The sequence below is a fragment of the Pleurodeles waltl genome, chromosome 3_1, assembly GCF_031143425.1.
Source record: "Pleurodeles waltl isolate 20211129_DDA chromosome 3_1, aPleWal1.hap1.20221129, whole genome shotgun sequence".
Lineage (NCBI taxonomy): Eukaryota > Metazoa > Chordata > Amphibia > Caudata > Salamandridae > Pleurodeles > Pleurodeles waltl.
Genome location: NC_090440.1, coordinates 1,157,340,012 through 1,157,359,318, shown reverse-complemented (window position 1 = coordinate 1,157,359,318; position 19,307 = coordinate 1,157,340,012). Strand labels below are relative to the sequence as shown.

Sequence of the window (19,307 nt, the reverse complement as noted above, 5' to 3'; positions counted from 1 at the left end):
CTAAACAAGGCCCATAGTCTGCATGCCACTTGCATATCTGTTAACGTGAAAAATATTGTGGCATGCGAGGGATGTGTGGGGCTGTGGAGGGTGTGGGGCCTCATCACAAAGAAACACCCAGGAGGCACTTCTGAATTCTACCACCAAACTCAAATCACCAGGAACAAAATGCTCGATGAGTCTGGTGCTGATGTTCTGGGATGTTTTCCCCTTAAAGGACATCAGCTGTTCCCAGCCTCAGACGGAAAGATGCTAATCCACTGTGTGGTTGGTGGTTCCCAGCTCGCTTTCCCTGTCGCGAGGTGATATTGCCTCCACACTGGGTGACCGGGTGAAGAGAGGCGGTGTGACACACAGTGGCACCGTGCATGTTGCATTGTGTCATGTGCCCATTGTTTCTAACAGAAAGAGCGCCATGGAACAGGCTAAATGGCATATGTGTGGGAGTTCTAGTGGCACTTTCTAACATACAGCCAAAGACCCCTCCGCTAGGCGCCATCCGGAGCGCAGCGACGATGGTCCTGCAACCCGTCCCCGGCGAGGCCATTGCAACGCTGCGGGCCTCAGTAAATCTTTGAGCTCGGTCCCTGGTGAAGGCCCCTATGCAGTTACTGTATCCTTCACTATATCATGTTTGTCTAATTTACTGGTCAAAGCAAGTTGTTGTCGTCTCCTCTCAATCCCGCAGGGCTCTCCCGGAGTATGAATAACAGCCCTGTCAGCTTTCTGCTCAGCCCTAGATCATTGCTGGTAATAATCCGTGTTCTCCAATCTGCATTCCTCCGCTTGGCGCCCGATCCCCGCCCCTCGGCGCGAGAGGCGGGGGAGGCGGGAGATGCATTAGACGCACAAGGCCTGCTCGTTCTCCAGAGCAGGGACGACCTTGATGAACTGGCGGAATCCGGTGCAAGAGCGCTTTCAGTTCTCTGCAAGAAGAGACGGCCAGTTGCTCGGCTCAGATATAATTCCAGTGTAGCTGGAGTGGAAAACATGTACAAACAAGTCTTTTCAATGCACATATGTTTGTATTGGTTAATATGTGGTAAGCAATTTAAATATTTTTTACTTAATAACATTTGTTGATACATATTAAATATATATATCTGTTTTAAAAGTAAATATTATAATAAATGTGTTCGTAAAAATTAAAACAGGATATAAGAATTTGATTTAAGGGCTACTGGTGAGGTATTGTATTGAACAGTAGGCAGCAGTGTTAGACTGTACTTTTTAAAATAACGATGTAACAGTAAGGGTGGTTGGTATAAGTATGCCTGGTAGAGGATTGCATGGTACATGTATTTTACATGTGAATTAATGTAGGTGTGTGGTAGTGGTATGCGTTGCAAAATCTGCATTGCAAAATTATGCGTGATAAAGAAATGCATGGTAATGTCATACAGCTGGAAGGGGGACATAAGTAGTGTCTGGAATTAGTGTAAATATTGGAATTTTTGTAGAGCTCGCCATTGATAACGCGTCCCAAATAGGGACTCGTTTTAGGCCAATGAACCTTTTGACCCTGATTGGAGACACCTTAAGACAGATATCTATTTGGCATTTCAATCAATAGATCAATAACTTCAACAGTATTCACAATACTAATCAATCAAATTAGTTAATGACATTAATAAGAATCGAAACACCTCATGACCTTTCAGCCATGAATAACCACACCAATTTAGTAAGATTTATGATATTTATTCCCTATTTGTTACACTCTACTAGCAAGTTTATTAATCTCAATACCAGAAAACACATCATCATTGTAATAATATGGCAACTTGAATAGGACTTAAGCAAAGCAAAGATCATGAACATTAGAACAAAGCACAATGTCAACATGAATCAACTTTAGCAGAGTATCATTAGTACGATATTCAACAAAGCAAAGATTCAGTTGTTTGTCTGCATCCGATTTAGTGAATTCCTTAACTAACCTCTAATTAGCATCAGCATGTTGGGCTTCATGCAAAACAATTTAGCAACATGAATTTGGAAAAATGCTAACTATGGCCGCTGTCAAAAGAGCAGTTGGTACCTAGAAAGAAAAGGCAAACAGACAATTACAATTTATCATCATATAGTTACCCTCCGTAATGGGTCAGCATACAGAGTCAGTCTTCTTCCTCAGGACAGCAGTCGATTCGCCATCAGCCATGATAGAACAGCAAAGTCTCAGCAGGGCAGGGCAAAAAGCTCTTCCCTCATAAGGAGGAGAAGTAATCACCGGGCAAGGCAAGAAAAGAAAGGATGGTTTGAAGAACCAAACAGCAAAGGCTAAAACAGAATATCAGAGTAACAGCAAGAGTGTCCCTCTAATGGTTCAGAAAAAGGCACGTAATGGCTAGGTAATGGCTGATTTCTTTGTGTGGCATGGAGTTATATCAAACTCGTCAAACAAGCCTCCAATTTCCAATTGGGCAATACTTGGTGCACCATTATCTCTGTCCAATAGTTCGTTGATCACCTTTCTAGAATTTTCACCTAAGACAGTTCCCATGTAGTTTATTGGCTCCTGTGATTTACGTCTTCATCGGGTAAAATGGCAGGTAAGAAAAGTTACACGCGTTTCTCCAGTGAGTAGTTCCATTGTCTTTACCAGTTTAGGCTACCTTGTACCTTTTGCGAATTACACTGTTGCATTCGGCAAGAATGTCTCCTTGAGCAAGTCGGGTCTCATGAGTAAGAATTTAATACGGCTACACACACATCTCTAGCCACTGGAAAAGTACAGCTTCATATCCTTCAGGAAGACAGCACATTGCACGTTAGAAAAACAAATTTAATATGAGACCAGGCAGCTAGGCCCAGACCCTTGCTAACTAAGGCCTAGTAATTAATTTGGCAAAACCTTAACATATCTCTTTCAGTACTAATACAAAATCATACATTAGTACATTATTAATTAGTTATTAGTCAATTTCATTAATCATCGTATAAATTGGTGGCCACTCCCCGTGGGCACATTTCAAATGCGGACATTAGTAATGCATTAATTCATTTTCTCTGCAATTTCGTTATACATTATTTTGCAAGCATGTCACAAGAATATTGAATATAAAAGCTGCACTCCAACACCATTAACTGGTGCTATACTGTTAATAGGGGAGTGCAAAGAGCTCCTGCTCCGCTGGCAGAGCTAACAGAGTATTTGGAACTCTGCGTTCCGCTTGGAGCGCGGAGTTAGTCCAAAAACTCCACTAGCCCTGCCAGCAGAGCGGAGCTCACCCGGCGCACGCTGCACCAGGAACAGCACAAGTGCAGACAGTCTGTGCTTGCACTGTTCAGGCCATAACTGGGCTGCAGAGTGCACCGGAGACCGGGAGCAGAGGCCAGAGGGAGGCTCAACCCTGTTGTATTACTGCTCATGTTGGCAGAGATAGCATGTTAGTTTGATGCTGCAGAAAGCCACATGCCTTTCTTTTCTTATATTGCCAAAAATCATTGTCACTCCTGTGTCACTTGTCAGTCTTATAATTTTAGGAAAGGTATCAAGTCAACCCCAGTGCATATCCTCCTCCTTGGTGCCCCTTCATGCACCTGCTGATAGGTTTTATTCAGATACTGAGGTGTGATTCATACACAAATGTCCTAGTCATAGTCTTTATGTTTTCTGGGTGTAGGAAACTGTACTCTGTACAACGGCAGTAGCCATAGCTGTACTTAGAGATTACATTTCGAAATCCTGAGTCCCTTATGAAGTGGCCAAGCAACAAACATCATCCTGCATGTAGAGCAGGGGATCTGCGAATTCTTAGGGACAGATCAGCACATCCACTGCACATTTCACCTAGAGTCAGTAAACAAAGTATAGAAGACTAATTGGTGCAATCAAAAATAAAATAAAAAATAAAGATATGTTCTGAAACACAGCTGATTTGCCCTGATGCTCTGCCATTAGCTTTGAGGTCTATTGGATGTACCTACTCAAAATACTAAGTTAAGCTCTTACAAGATAATGACGGGATGACCTATTATGCTGCCCTTAAATCTTCCAGTCTCTGCTGCTACATTAGACTTACAACAAAATGATAATGTAGTTTTAAAATATTGCACAAAATGTAAAAACTTTCTCTTCAGTTTCCATTCTCCAGTCGAAGCAGCCTTACTTGAGTGTCTGACAGTAGCCTGCCACTCCCTCCAGCCTGAGTACTGTGTTTTTATACACATACATCAGAGGAAGAATGTTCTGCAACCTCACTGGTGTGACCTCTGCCAGATCCTGTTCATCACCAGCACAACCAAAAACTGTATAAAACGTTCCTCCAATATACAGAGTTTAGCATTATATACTCCAACTGATTTACGGTGGATGCTCAGGTCTACTGAAAAACAATTGTCAATCATTAGTTTGTTTGCTTATTGGATATTTTGCATTAAACACATTTTAGACTTTATTGTCTCTCCAGTGTATTGTTTTTTTTTTTTCTTTTATGTCCTCCCTCCTGAAAAGATCTATTTTATTCTAATAGATGTACATCAGTTCAAAGTTATTTTGTCTATGACTTGGTTGACTTTATTTAACCCCAGTATTGACTGGGCAGCAAGAATAGTTCAGTTGAACATCAGCTATTGCCAAACAAATTGTTTTATTTTGTGTGAATTTTTTGGAAGGCACCTTTTAAAGGTTCAAGAAGGATTGCTGTATCTGCAGTTATTGGTTGTGCGACTGCTCTATCTTCTTCTTCAGAAGAGTTCTGTGTATAGCTAATAAGCAGCAAGCAAATATGGTACTCCCACAATGAAGCTACAATTGTGTGACTGATTTGGAACTATACCTTGTAGTCAAATAAATGTCCTCTATATATAATATTTCCTTAATGTCAGATGCTTTCTAGCATGTTACCGGGGTTAATTATCTCATAGAAACCCAAAGATTGGACAGGGTTATCTGACAGCTTATTTTTCTAAAAGGTTCTTGCCAAGTAAGTTAAACTGTACCATTATTATTGTTGAGCACTTGGTCATCAGAAGGTCTTTTGAGGAATGGGGACATTGACTGTTGGGGCAAGACCATACTATAAATGTTTTTGAAAGTCATTGCTATCCGTTGTCTCCTTAGAAACTCAGGTGGTTCTTATTCCATTCTCACTATGATTTTAAATGAGCCAATTGAAGGATAATGCACCATTACTTTTGTCCTCTAAGATTCTGAATGATCATTCTATTGCATTGATTAATGAAGACTGAGGGCCTGATTTAGAGTTTGGCGGCTGGGTTACTCTGTCCGCCGTATTCCGGTTTAATAGAATATAATGGGATCGTAATACGGTGGACCGTACATCAGTCATATTTGTGACAGACTAACCCCATCCGCCAAACTCTCAATCAGGCCCTAAGTTTTTTACAAAAGTGTATTTAGAAACTCAGGGCCTGATTTATATGTTGGCAGAAAGGGTACTCTGTTGCATTGGCGACAGAGGACCCTTTCCACCAACCTGAAGGTCCTCCAGCCTCATTTAGACTCAGGCAAATCTTCTGTGTGTAGATGGTGGAGACTGCTCCATCTCCACAACTCTCATACACTTCCACGGGCCGAAGAGTTAAGAGCTCTCAGATTTTACCCATTTGTCTGCCCTCCCTATTTAGAGTGGGCAGGCAAATGGCTAGTTTTCACAACCTGTCACCCCCATGAAAAACGTGGCATTAAGGGGCAGTGAAAACATTTGTTATCCCCATGACATGAGAGAATGCTCCCATGGCGAGGGGGGTCATTGTTTATTTTTTAAATTTTCAAATGCAAAACCGGCTATGGGATATTATTCTTAAAAATTAAAAAAGAATGTGAACAGATTGTCAATCCAGTTGCTGTAAAAGTGCTCTAGTGGTTGAAAATGCATCCAGTATTCAATGTATCTTTGCTAAAACAATGTCCTACAAACATGCCTTTCTTCAAACCCTGTGCTAATTCAGATAAATGCTGAGAATGAACATAAGATGAATACAATTTTAGATTTAAGACCAGGGTTCTCTGTAGCGCGATGTTAATTCAAACAAGGTGGATAAATAAAAAAAAAACTGAGGTCCAGCCACCCCTGAAACCTGTCACAGCCTCCCATGATAGTTTGCTACTGGAAAAGGAAGCCAAACTAAAATAATAGATGAGAACAAGGAATTGACAAACAGAATAAAATCAGGCAAGCAACCTCTGGTATGGCCGCCCTGTAACTGGGAGCCAGGCACCTCCCAGTAAGTGGCAGCAAAACTGCCTACCAGAAAATAACAGGCATTTGCAATGCACTAGGATCTCGCATTTGTTGGAGTTACAGCTATTACCAGTTGTAAACTCCCAACCGGATTTTTCTTGCCGTGTTAAAAGAAAAAAACAGCGCTGCTACAGTTCACTCGTAATGAAACATAGCGGCAAAAGCGCCATTATGTACGTAACCAGCAAAAGTGCAATTAACTGTGTAACAGGATCAATATTATGCAAAGCACTCGACTTCTGCCAAGCGAGATCGCGCTGCGAAAATAGAGAAAAAGTAGTCCACAAACCTGAAAGGAAACAGCGAGCCTTGCATGTTTTCTGTAAATGGTCGCTATGCTCGAGGAGAGCTAACCACAGGAAAAGGCATGACATATGCGTGCCTTCCACTAATCAAAGCAAGCAGATTCTAACCGGCAAGCCCACAAACCAATGAAAGACAATGACGCGACGCAGGCTCGACCCTAAAAAGTAATGCAGCGTTAAAGAGTGATGGCATGAAGAAGGTAGCTCGGTAAATAACGCATCAGCCGCGTCAACACTGTGACACGACGGGCGTGGGTTATAAGCAGTGCCTTTAATGGAAACAGAGATGTGTAGGTACTGGTTACAAACAGTACCTGGTTGCTTCCTAGAAGTGCCTGTACTCGCCCGTTAAATGTATGGTAACAGTGATTGAGAAGTGGAGGTACTCTCCCTTTCAGATTTAAGAAGTACAGGTACTCAATACTGGACAGTGCCTGAGTGTATTCCATCATGGCAGACCGCCTGCGTTTTTATTGATTCTAGCAATCTGCCCAACACATCTTGTTGTTCACTACACACCTTCCTGATGCTCCTGTCTGTATGGCTCTGTGGTCAACCGTATAGTGCAAGCCGGAATCACAGACTACATTAATATAGTGGTAGAAACCATAATTTGGTGAATTATTTTCACAGCTACTGAGTATTTCAATTAATAAAGGATTGAAAGTGGAATTGAGCCTAATAAGATTCGTATGAATTACCTAGATATTTGATCTGGATCCTGGCATCTGGTGCCGAGACAACCATTTTATCTCAAGGAATGGTTTCTTATCTATTCATGACTGACCGGGCTCTGTGGAAGTCCAATTTTCACCCCAACACCTCTTGGTCCGGAGCTTTCCACTGGCTTCTATTGTGACAGCAGCTCCGAAATAAGAATGTCAATAGTACTTCTGAATCATCCATAAATGTCACATGTAGGCCCTGAGCCCGGTCATGAGCTTTCAAAAATCTCAAATCAGCAGGAGTCACATGGAAAGGAGCACATTTTTGAGCCCATGGGAGTAAGAGTTTTGGATTGTTTGCCAGCATCACTCAACTGAAGTCTTTACTCCTGCAGCATGAAAAACAGCTCTGTGGTGATTTTTCGGAAAATAAGAGGATTCAGAGTCCAATATAACGGTGGGCAAACTAACTGTTGGACTTGTCACTCTCTGTAGGGTCACCACCAAACTGTTTGCCTTCACCTCTTCTGTTTTGGGAACCCGTTTTTGTTGGCTTTTGGACTCTCTGCATATTAGCACTGCTAGCCCATGCTAAAGCTTGTACTCTCTCCTTTAAAGATGGTAAAATTATCTTCTCACTCTTCTCAATAGATAACAAAGCATAGTGTTAAAAACGCTTCCAGACTCTTGGGATGACAACTCCCCTTGAAGCTCACAAGATTTGGAACCCACACTGCCTAAGAAGAGCATCACAGACTTATACAGTGTTAGTGTCTGCATTAAATTGGACACTTTACTGAATCATATGTCCTTAGGCTTCATGGAGCTGACGTCATCGGTTTCCATGCCTGTGCAAGCCCGACGTACCATACTGTAGCCAGATGTCGAGCTATTTGCTGATTTCATGCAAAACTTAGGCAGCCACAAAATGAACAGGATCACTAGCAAAGTTCCCGTGAGACAGCGATTCTCTCACTTTTAGGATCAGAAGTAGAAACAGCAATGCTAGTAGTAGGTAGTTGAATGCTGCTGACTTGAAAGAAAGCCTCAGTTGTCCAAATATGTTCTGTTGTCCTGTGGGTCAGCGCTTGTTGCCAATATTGTAAGTAAAGCTAAGACATCTAGCTGAGAACTCAGGTTCACCTTTATAAAGTCATTGGGAGGAAGCAGAAAGAGCAGTTTCTTAAATCACCTCCCACCAACTGACCAGGTGATAACGTTTTAATCTAAATACACCAACGTTCAATTACCTCACATTGCTCAAGACTAACACAAGACATAACAGAGAGGAAAGAGAGACATGAGACATAACAAATCTCCAAAACTGGTCTTTGATTTTGAATTATGAAAACTCAGAAGCCCTGAAACGCAAGGACACTTCCCTCTGAGCATGAGTAGCATTAATCATTTTTTTCTGAACGGAACTGGAAGTCCTGGGAGAAAGGAAAATACACTGGGAGGTCCATCTTAAAGAGGGTAGCCTTTTGGATGCACTGAGCTGGGTGGCCTGCGGCAGATAAGCTAGCCGCTCATAAGTTCTAGATGACAAAGCCTGCTGAAGGTCGCCTGTCAGAAACCTAGCAGGTACTCACCTCAAAATAAAGCTGAAGAATGGCAGGTCTGGCTGGCGGTAGCCTATCCCTGTGCACCAAATCCTAAATGACCCTTCAACTAGGCCTTGTCTGATCTACCACCGCAACCACAGGAGAGTCAAATAAACTGTGGAGTCTTGTACAAACAGTGTACTTCTATGTGATCGTTTGGAGTTTTGGTAATGGTAAATCCGCCCCTTTTAAAGATAACAAGAGTGTGGCAGAGATTAGTTGTTCAACGAGGCAGTCTTAACCCTCGGAAGAGCCCATTGGGGAGGGATATTTGACAAAAAATCCACTAATACTTTATACTTCTGGTGGACTCTCTGACTTTATGTGGGTGCACTGGCAATGTACTTCTGTGGGGCTATTCGCAGTTCGGAAGAAACAGGGAATTCACAGGGATCTATTGGATGTCATGGTCCAGGGACTTCCCTGCCTAATCTAGTGCTGGGGTAACCTCAACTTTTCTGTTGTCACAGTCCCAGCTAGCTCTACTTCAGAAAATGACGCTCTAAAGGCTCATTCCCTGGACCTGTCATATTCAGAGCTTTGAAATACATAGCCTATTTAGAGAGGAACTTTTAATACTATGTTTTCCTCTTCATGACTCCTGTGATAGTCGTGACAGTCACAAACAGTTAAAATAACAATATCCACCACAGCAGGGATAAAACTTCTGGCACGTGATGGACTTTGCTTTTCCAGATTACTAGATTTCCTCATGCTTTGTGCTTGTTTCCATAAAATCAAAATATTGCAAAGTGACATGGTAGTCCATCAGGTATCACATTGTCCCCAAAAGCGCTCACACTGTGTCAACAGGAGCACTTTGAGTGAAAATGTCATGGCAAAGCAGTTAGGACTGAAGATTTTTATTTAGCAAACTACTGCCATTCTGACAGATGAAAGCATTTGATGTCCTATCTACCAAAGCATGAGCCCCAAGAATCTCTTGGGTGCCAGACAGTATTTTCCTCATTACGTTTGGGATCTATAAACTTTTGTGAAAATCTATTGTTCTTTCTGCGGGGGTGGGGGGCACCCAGAACTGTATCCTCACCAAAGCTGACGGTCGAGTGATAAATCAAAATCTAGTGGTTGTCTCAACACTTTCATCAGTAGAGTAGCCTCCATTCCTTGGTGAAGCAGACGACAAAGCCACGAGTGTCAGCGAAGGTGAACCTGCCATTTTATCTATGGATTCCATTGCTGACCTCGTCCAAACCAGTCCCCTAGCAGACAAAGTTGTGATTGGTAAGGAGAATAGTTTAGCAATACATTTGAGATGTCAAACGGCCACTAGTGCTCTGTGGTGGACACTTGTGTTGTGACTACAAGATTTCCAGAACTTTCTCTAACGCTTTGCTGAATTGTTGTTGCTTTAGAATACTTAACAATCACCTAAAGCCGTAATAACTCAAGCGAAGAATATCCACACGGTATGTTTATGGACTGGTGGAAGGCCGTAGTCCTCTTCTCAGAAAGGGTATGGAGATGACTGTTTTCCTTTGCGATGTAGCAATTCCAGGACAGGGAGCTACTGCAATTTATTCTCAATTGCATTGCATTTCAGTCTCCAAACAGAGGTTGCAGGGAGAAAACAGAGGGAAGGATGTATTGAGTAACCTCAGGAGCAGGAGCTGCTGATCTCAAGATCACAGATGCAGACTCCCTCAGTCCTCGGCTTCCCTAGCACTGTTCAGGAAGTCAACATATTCCTCTTATTAAAGGTGTGGCGTTAACCTAATGATATCATTACTAAGGCAGGGACGTAACATATATAATACACTTTCAATTTATCTGGATAGAGCTCTGCATACTTTACACATTATTTGTGAGTGTGCAGTTGTTTCCATGTTACATCTCAAGCTCGCAGCACTTGCACACGTTTCTTTAAACTGTCAGGTAGTTACGTGTTCTCTCACAATTTAGCGCCGTACAACTGAAGCACAATTATTTAGTTCAGCAAATTGTTTGTATCCATTTGTCCAGTTTGTGTCAATCTGGCCACTGCATAAGCTAACAGTCCATCCATCCATTTTCCCCATTCCTCTATTTTCTCCATTCAATCAATCCATCCATCCACCCGTCTCTCCGTCCATCCATTTATCCATCTTACCATATTTCCTGTCCCGTTTTTCCCTCTCACCACTCACTCATCCATCCAGTCAGTTCATCCGTCAGTCCGTTTGTCTATCCATCCGCCCATAATGTGTGCCTACAGAGTGGCATCGGAAGCCCAAGCAGGCGACGAGTGAGTCTGTAACCTGAATTGTTTATTTTCCAAATACTGTGTTTTTGTGATCTGTTCCTAATCTTCGTGTCCTGCTTTTTTAAATGTGCCAGCTGTATGGAGCGCCATGCGGCAACAAAGAAAGCAATTACAGAAACTAATTCAGCTTTGGTTAGGAGGGGTACTCTTTTCAAAAGCATTTGGAATAGTTTTTCAATCGTGCATTTTTGTAAAATATCTTTATTTGCTTTTGTTATGAATCCTGAGCCCAGCTGCTTCTAGATATTTCGTGCACGTTGGCAACAGCTGAATCAGGTACGCTCTCAGGTTATGATTCTCAATTCTCCCTTTCTCTTTGGTGCTGCACACAGGACAGCACAAGAGCTGATTGTAGGCGCACATTCCTCCCTCCTTCACAGCAGTAAGAAAATATACCCTTATTACAAGTGATGGCTTCTCCAGAGAGGCCACCTAGCGGGCGTGTATGAAGTGGTGACACCACTTGAAGGAGATCAAGCATTGAATGGGCACAGAGTCTGATCTCGCCTCTGATGAAGGTCTCCTTACAGTGGTCAAATATTAAATGGTCAGGGCATTTACTCCACTCCACCTCTGGTGATGAGCTGTCAAAGATTTTATTGACATTGCGTTTCGTCTTCCTTGTGGCGGTGTGTGCTCCTGAAGTAGGGCTAAACTTTTGGGAACAGTGCCCCACTAAAACTCTGAGGATGACAGTGCTTTATTTCAGACCGGTGGTTGGGTCGGAGCCCACCGGCATTCATTTTTGAGGACCTGAACTTATTTTGCCTCGTCAGACACCGACTGAGAGCAAAAGCGTGAATAACAAACACAAGGAAGAGAAGGTGAAGAGAAAGATGGAAAAACCTTCACGAAGGGAGTAAGCAGAAACCTGCAAGAAAAAGAACAGGTCAGGGAATGTCTGGTAGTGGATTAAGGATGATGCATTCAGAAAGGTGACATTTATTAGCACCAGCTGTGGAATTCTGAGCAGAGCTTTGGACATTGGCACTCATTCTTTTACATTAAGCGCTGTGTGGTGGTATATTGTTAAAGAAGCCTAATACAACATGGCAACACAGTTTAAATCTCCTGCTAGCTCTAGTGAACATCTCCAGAGATCAGAGCTGAAATAGAGATTGAGTTTGGGCTGACCTCTCACTTTTATTGCCTGGACATCCAGACAAAGCACAGAATTCCCAGTGTCTAGGCAAACCCGTAGTACCAGTACCTCCTGAGGGGTAAAAGTATGGAGATTCCCTGGACCTTGGCCTGTTTTCTAATGGTGTTCGCTCCACAGAAGGTCTTAATTTATTGGAAATGAGTCTGTCTAACCTGGAGTGGCTCAGCCGCTCATAAATCTTTCATTAGAGAGGTTAAACACTTCATGAGTTTTGAAAGAAGCCTCATTTTACTTGGTTACGCCTACTGAGGAGCAGGGGAGTTTTAAATGAGATTGGATTAAGAATCCCTCTATCTATGCTTGTTGTTGTGGTCCACTCTGGTGCATGAGCCGAGGTAAAGACTGATGAACAATTAGTCAGAATGCCTCCTTCACCTAGGTCGTTATCTCTCTGTATGGGTTAATTAATTAATTGGTTAATTAATGAATTTATAGTCATTTTCAGGGAGATGGAGCTCAATTATTGATGAACATGGAATCTGAGCTTCTTACCTTTCGTGATAACACAATATAGTAGGAGTTCATGTGTAGGATGGTCGTGAAATGTGGGCTTTTCTAGAGACCTCTAGTGCTTTACCCTCCAAATAGGGAGCAATGGTTGATTCAGCCTGTTGTTTGAATGCCTCTCTTGCTTGAGATAATCATCTGTCAGCAGAGGTCATGTATTGGTCCGTTTTTGTTCCCTACACATCTGTGAGAGGTACACATATTGAATATTCGAAGTTCCTTACATTTCTGGGATGAATGCTGTGTTACAATGAGTGCAGTACTACAAAACATGAGCACAGTCTGGCTATCCCATGAAACAGATCGGGATAGACAAACTGGGATAGTAAGGCAATGGAGAGATCATTAGGGGGGAGCAAGCAATTCACTATGAAAATCCATAAGGGTAGCTGCGCTCACAGAGGTCTCTGAGGAAGCAAACTCCACCCATACGTTGTCATTGGAGGTTGTTAAATTGAATGCTAAGGGGGGTCTAGAGTTCAGCATAGTGAGTGCTCCACTATAAATTGTAGCAGTCCTCCTGGCTCGTTTAGAGGTGAGACAACCATCAGGTAGGGCCTGCACTGGCTTTACTGTTGGGAAGCTTTTTTTGTAGTGACCCAACTAAGAACGGACTGTAAAGTCTCACTGGTAGTAGCCCGCCCTTTTCATGGTTTCCACTGATTTCTCTGCCCAAGTCTCTCAAGCAAGTATGGCAGGTTCGGGGAGTGAAAAAATACTCTGGGGTCTAGGGAAAAAAAATCCTTGTGCATCAGGGTAATTTATTTTAGGGTTTTCTCAAACAATGTCCCACTTTGGGAGTTTGTCCCTAAGTCTTATACTTCTGAAATAGGTGCTCTGGAGATCTATTGTCATTGCTTACATTAGGAGCTATAACACCTATGTGACTCCACTGCCCACTCCGGTTTGCAACTCACTTCAGCCTACAGGCTAACAGAGCTGAAAGAAATGATTTTAGAAGTTGAAAGATACTAACTGGAGAATGGGTCAAGAAGAAAACGTGTCTCAGTGAGAAATATTGTGCGAATTTTGTGTGAATTTTATGCGGGATATTTCGTAAGACTTTTTTTTAATGGAAGATATGTTCTCATTTAAAAATATAATTGCAAAATCACTTAATGCAAAATTTTGATAAATTTCAGGAACCCAAGATTTGGGAATTTTGCAAATCACATCATTTTTATTGACATTTCTATCAGTCCTAGTGCTAACTTCAGAACGAGCATGTGGAGAGAGTATGCAAATTAATTTAAAATCCAATAATATTGATTCTCAAAGGAAGAAACCAGATATTCAAGCTGTGTGGAAATTGAAGTCTCACAGCACTTTTATCTGTGAATAAGGGTATATGACTTTTCAACTTCTTCATTATAAGTTTCCCGGCACCTTATGGAAAACTGTGAGTAGTTTGCAATGCGTTTTGCTTCAGGATATTTGCATACATATCATTACATGCACTTTATGTTACATCTATTGTGGATTGACCCAAGGAAACAATTCTGCAAACATTGTCCGCCTTGCGATTGTGTTAGATGTATGCTGCTTTTGCGAATTAAACTCCACGGGTTGGGTTTTGTCTGGCTGCTTCCTGTTAGCACACACATTACCTCACTATGTAGTAAACGAATTGCAAGGGTGAAACCAAAGAAAAATCGGAAAACTTTGCACACCTTACTGTAAGGCCAAAATTGTGATTTCTTCAAAATATTGCTGGCTCCAATTTTATCCCAAAGAATCAATCCCCAAAGGGAGAGTCGCATTAAAGCACCGACTGCCCTATTTTTTTAACCCTTCAATGTGTGCAGAGTGTGAAAATTGACAACCACAAAATGGGCATTGTAAGGGGCCCTTGGCAGCAGCAGGGCGCAGTGCCCTCTGTTGTAAGGCATCACATGTGGACTGCTGCTGACTGACACTTGACTCCAGAAACACCCATATTACATCCCTTTCACATCTCTACCCCAACCAATTCTCCCTGCAATGTAAGTGCCTTTATACAGGACCACCCTGACCCCTTTCAAAGCCCACAGCTTGACCACTCAATACTCACCGCTCTTCCACCATAGCTGGTCCCACTGCCAACATTTCAAGACATTTGCAGCCACATAATGCATCACACTTCAAGGTGGAACACCCTGGGGCTTGAAATCGGCCTGGTGAGCAGCCATGGTCAGTTAAAATCCACGTTGACGACGTTGGACTGCCAGCAAACCTTTCACCACTTACCTGAGACACACTTAGCTGATTTAGCAGGCGAAGGAACACCGCTAATTCCCACCATTCCCCCATTAGAGGATGGTCTAGCTCGAAAACTTTCCAGCTTCTTGTGATAATACTTATGTTAGTTTCCAACAACAACCTCTTTCTGTATAATGAGCTTTCAGCTCCCATGACCGAGCCGAGATTTCCTGTTTACTTTCTCCACACTAAATATTCATTGGTAACATTTAAAACAGAAAGGGATGATATAATTACCCGACCTCTCTAGAGACACTAAAGGTTAACAGAAATCTTGGCATTTCTACATTTGTGGCTTGTGAGTTTCTGTCTAATGATAGAGCATTTGCAGAATTCTGAGATTCCGAGGCGCCTGCATGTGTCTATTTTAAGGGATGGTATCTTGGGACTCTCCAGCCATGGAATAATTTTACACTCTTTAGGAGGCGGTTTCGGAGACACAGCTCTTTCTCTCTTTCTACATTGGTGATATTTACTTCAGTGCTGGTGGGGATAAGCGCTATCACATGTGCCATAACAGTGGTATCACCCTAGAAACAGGCACTTACAAAGCCAATTGATCTAGGCTAGGCAATTTTATGTCAATGCCGGAGGCTCCTATTATGCGTTTCTTTTCTTACTTTAATAAATAGCAGCAGTCAAGAAACGTACTACGATTCCCAGAAGGCACGAGAACAAGAGCCAATGGGAATAAAAACGTAGTCAGAACAGTATACACCAATCACAATGCACACAAGGGTATTATGACATCACTTGACTGTGAACAGCCCTCTTTTCTTGATGCTCGCAGTCAAGTTAAGTACCCTTTATGCTTGTGTACATATTTCATATTGTAATTTATTCTGTTTTACGTCTTATGTGTTTTTTCCACTGTATAATATTAGGCGCCACTGCCTTTGCGCGTTTCTCACAGGTTTTTCCTTTAGTCGGCACGTTGCTGCATATCCCACAGCGCACGGCGCAGTGCGCGCTTCGTTTTTCAACTGCCCAACGTTTCCTCACGCGGCAGTTGCTTTCGCTGCGTCTTAGGAAACGCTGGGTTTGTTTTTCCTTCTGCCGCCTTGCTGCCTATCGCGCTTGCTATTTTCCCTAAAAAATAACGCTTCTTTTCACCTTCTGTTTTCTTCACGTTGCTCCCTTCCTCCTCCGACTGCTGAGCGCCATATACGGCTTCCTGATTTATCAGGCGACGCCCATAGGTGGGGCTTCAGCTCTTTCTCGGCTCTGACTTTATTTTAACCCCTTATTAACCAGCTCCTTTATTCCCTTTCATTATGGACACAGATAATTCCCCTTTACAGCATGATGATGCCGAGGATATCAGGCAGGAGTTCACTGCCTTCATTAAATCTTCTGTTCAACAGGCGGTATCCTCTTCTATACAAAAATTTTGCAAAAACCTAGAATTATAGTTTTCTGACATGATTTCTAGTTCTATGTCGGCCCAGGCTGCGGCGGAATGCAGTCCGCGCCTCTCTCCCAATAAAAATCCCCAAAAATTAAGAAAATTGGCGCAAAAGAAAAGTGAGGTTTCCTCACATGTGGCAGAGGACGCGGTTCCTCACAAGGCTCCCACCAAGGAGTATAAAAATTTGGACAACGGGAAACCAAGTTTAAAACACAAAACTAAATAAAAAAATATTATTTCCCCCTTGATTATTTCATCCATCCCTGATACGGACGACGACGTCCCTGATTTGGACTCTGATTCCAATGTTTCGGACAATGAGGGCAATAGTACATTTTCCCTCCCTCCCCCAAAGAAATCCAGGTTATCCTCCTTCCAAGTTTCCAATCCTATTCCCCTTCTAGACCCTGAAGGTTTCCCGATGTTTGACCCTTCTAACATCCTTCATCCCAACTCTACTGAGTTGGTCCCTGCTGACCATGTTGCTCAATATGTTTCTGCCAAAATTAACTGCCCCTTGGACAAACAAACCAGGGCTAAATTAAAATCGGAATGTCCCCGCCCCTCTCTCTCCCATTATATCTCTGTTACTCCCTCTATTGAGCAACCTCTGTCAACATTTTTTACGAAAATGGGCAAGGATCCACGCAAAGGAGTGGATAAGGCGTGGGCTTCTTGTCAAGACAAATTGCTTGACGTTCTGGGTCCTCTCACCCGTATTTTTGACCTTGCCGAGGCAGCCAGGATTGACGGCTCCTTCATCGACCCAGAAGAACTTACCCTATGGGTCCAGCGCACCTTTTGCCTCCTGGGGAATGCGAATTCCGCGTTCACTCATGAGAGACGAAAGGATTTGCTTTTGAAACTTGATCCTAAGTTGGTCAACTTGGCTACTGTACAACCAAACACTCATACTAATGGTGCACTGTTTGGGGAGTCTTTTACTAAAGACTTAAGCAAATATGTGGCAACTTTTACATCGTTGGACAAGGCTCAGCAATCGCTGAAAAATATGTTTTCCCAACGTGTTTTTGCAAAGGCTGGCACAGGAAGGAACCGATTTGCCAGCCGTTCATACCACAACCAAGGTTCCAGAGGATACCACAATGTGTCCTACCAGGAGTATAGGCCGCAATTCTATCCTCAGAGAAGCAGAGGTTTCCGCTCCTGAGGCTTCATGAATTCAAGATCCTCTTCACAACCAAGTAAGTCTTACTTTTCCTACCATACCAATAGGAGGACGTCTCTGTTTTTTCCTAGCAAAATGGTCGGAAATCACGGCAGACCCTTGGATTCTCAACACTGTTCAAGGTTACTCCATAGAACTCTATTCAATTCCTGTTCAAATACAGCTACCCCTCTTCCAGGTTTTTCCTCAGACATGGCACTCCTCATTTCTTCAGAAGTGCAATCCCTCTTGCAAAAACAAGCCATCGCTCCTACCCATCCCAATCCATCAGGTTTTACCAGCTCCATTTTCTTGGTTCAGAAGAAAAACCAAAAGATGCGCCCTGTGATAAATCTCAAGGGTTTCAATCACTTTGTAGTCTATCATCATTTCAAGATGGAAATCATACTCCATCTCAGAGATACGCTCCTTCAACGGGATTGGATGGTTCGATTGGATCTTCAAGATGCATATCTAGTTGTCCCAATCCACCCTCATTTCAGAAAGTTCCTCAAATTTCAGTGGTCAAACCAGTATTTTCATTTTACCTCTCTACCCTTTGGTCTATCATCGGCTCCATAGTGTTTCACCAAACTCATGAAACCGGTAGTAGCTGTTCTCAGGGCTCAAGGTTTCAGACTCATCATTTACCTCAACGACATTCTATTAATGAGCCAATCTCCACAATCTCGCTTTTCTCATCTATCCCTCACATGTTCCCTTCTGTCAAATCTAGGGTTTATCATCAACAGGGAAAAATCCATTCTAATCCCTTCTCAAACACTAGAATTCTTAGGTTTCCAAATAAATTCAATTTCAGCCACTCTTATGCTTCCTTCTGCAAAGATCAAGACCATAAAGTCAGAAATTCTGCAAATTCTACGCAGTTCTCAGATTTCTCTCAGAACATTAGCGTGAATTCGGGGTCTCCTCTCCTCATCTATTCAAGCGATATTCCCATGTCCCCTTCAGTACAGAGCACTTCAGAGGTTAAAAATTTGTCATTTAAGGAAAGGCCTCTCGTATTCAGACAACATCCCTTTAGACGTTGATTCACGCACAGAACTTCAATGGTGGATAGACCATTTAGGTGCTTGGAACGAAAGGACTATCTTTGAGTCAGCCCCAGATCTAGTATTAGAATCAGATGCAAGTCGGTCCGGCTGGGGGGGCCGATGTGGACCAATAATGGACAACATCTCTGTGGTTCGCTATATAAATCATCTCGGGGGCACAAAATCCAAACCCATGGCGGAATTAACCAAGGGCTTTTGGGAATTTTGCCTTTCAAACCACATTTCGGTTCATGCAGAGTATCTTCCAGGATCTCTGAATTCAGTAGCAGATTGGTATTCTCGCCACCTTCGAGATTCAAGCGATTGGAAACACCACACTTCAATCTTTCAAGACATTCAGAGCAAATGGGGCCCTCTAGTGATCAACCTTTTTGCATCACGCCTCAATACTCAGCTTCCCCAATTCTACAGTTGGCGTCCAGATCCATTGGCCTTAGCATCCGATGCCTTTTTACAGGACTGGTCTCTTTCCCTCAATTACGCATTTCCCCCTTTCCTCATGATCAGCAGAGTACTTGCCCATCTCAGACGACAACAAGCCTCTTTAATACTCATAACTCCCTTTTGGCAATCACAAACCTGGTTCCCAACTCTATTAGAACTGTCAATCGACTTCCCTGTTCTGATTCCTTCTTTCCTGAATCTGCTGCTAGACCCTCTAGGCAGTCCTCATCCCCTCATTCTGGACAACTTACTAACTCT

General features: G+C 42.7%; 1 protein-coding gene across 1 annotated transcript in view; it reads left to right on the top strand.

Moving 5' to 3' along the window:
* The first annotated feature begins 864 nt into the window (after nucleotides 1–864).
* Nucleotides 865–19,307, top strand: part of LOC138285029 (neurotrimin-like) — a 972,192-nt gene continuing 953,749 nt past the window's right edge. Inside the window, exon 1 of the mRNA XM_069224458.1 lies at nucleotides 865–1,042. Within this exon, the coding sequence (XP_069080559.1) occupies nucleotides 991–1,042 (52 nt within the window). The 5' untranslated portion in view covers nucleotides 865–990. The remainder of the gene's footprint in view (nucleotides 1,043–19,307) is intronic.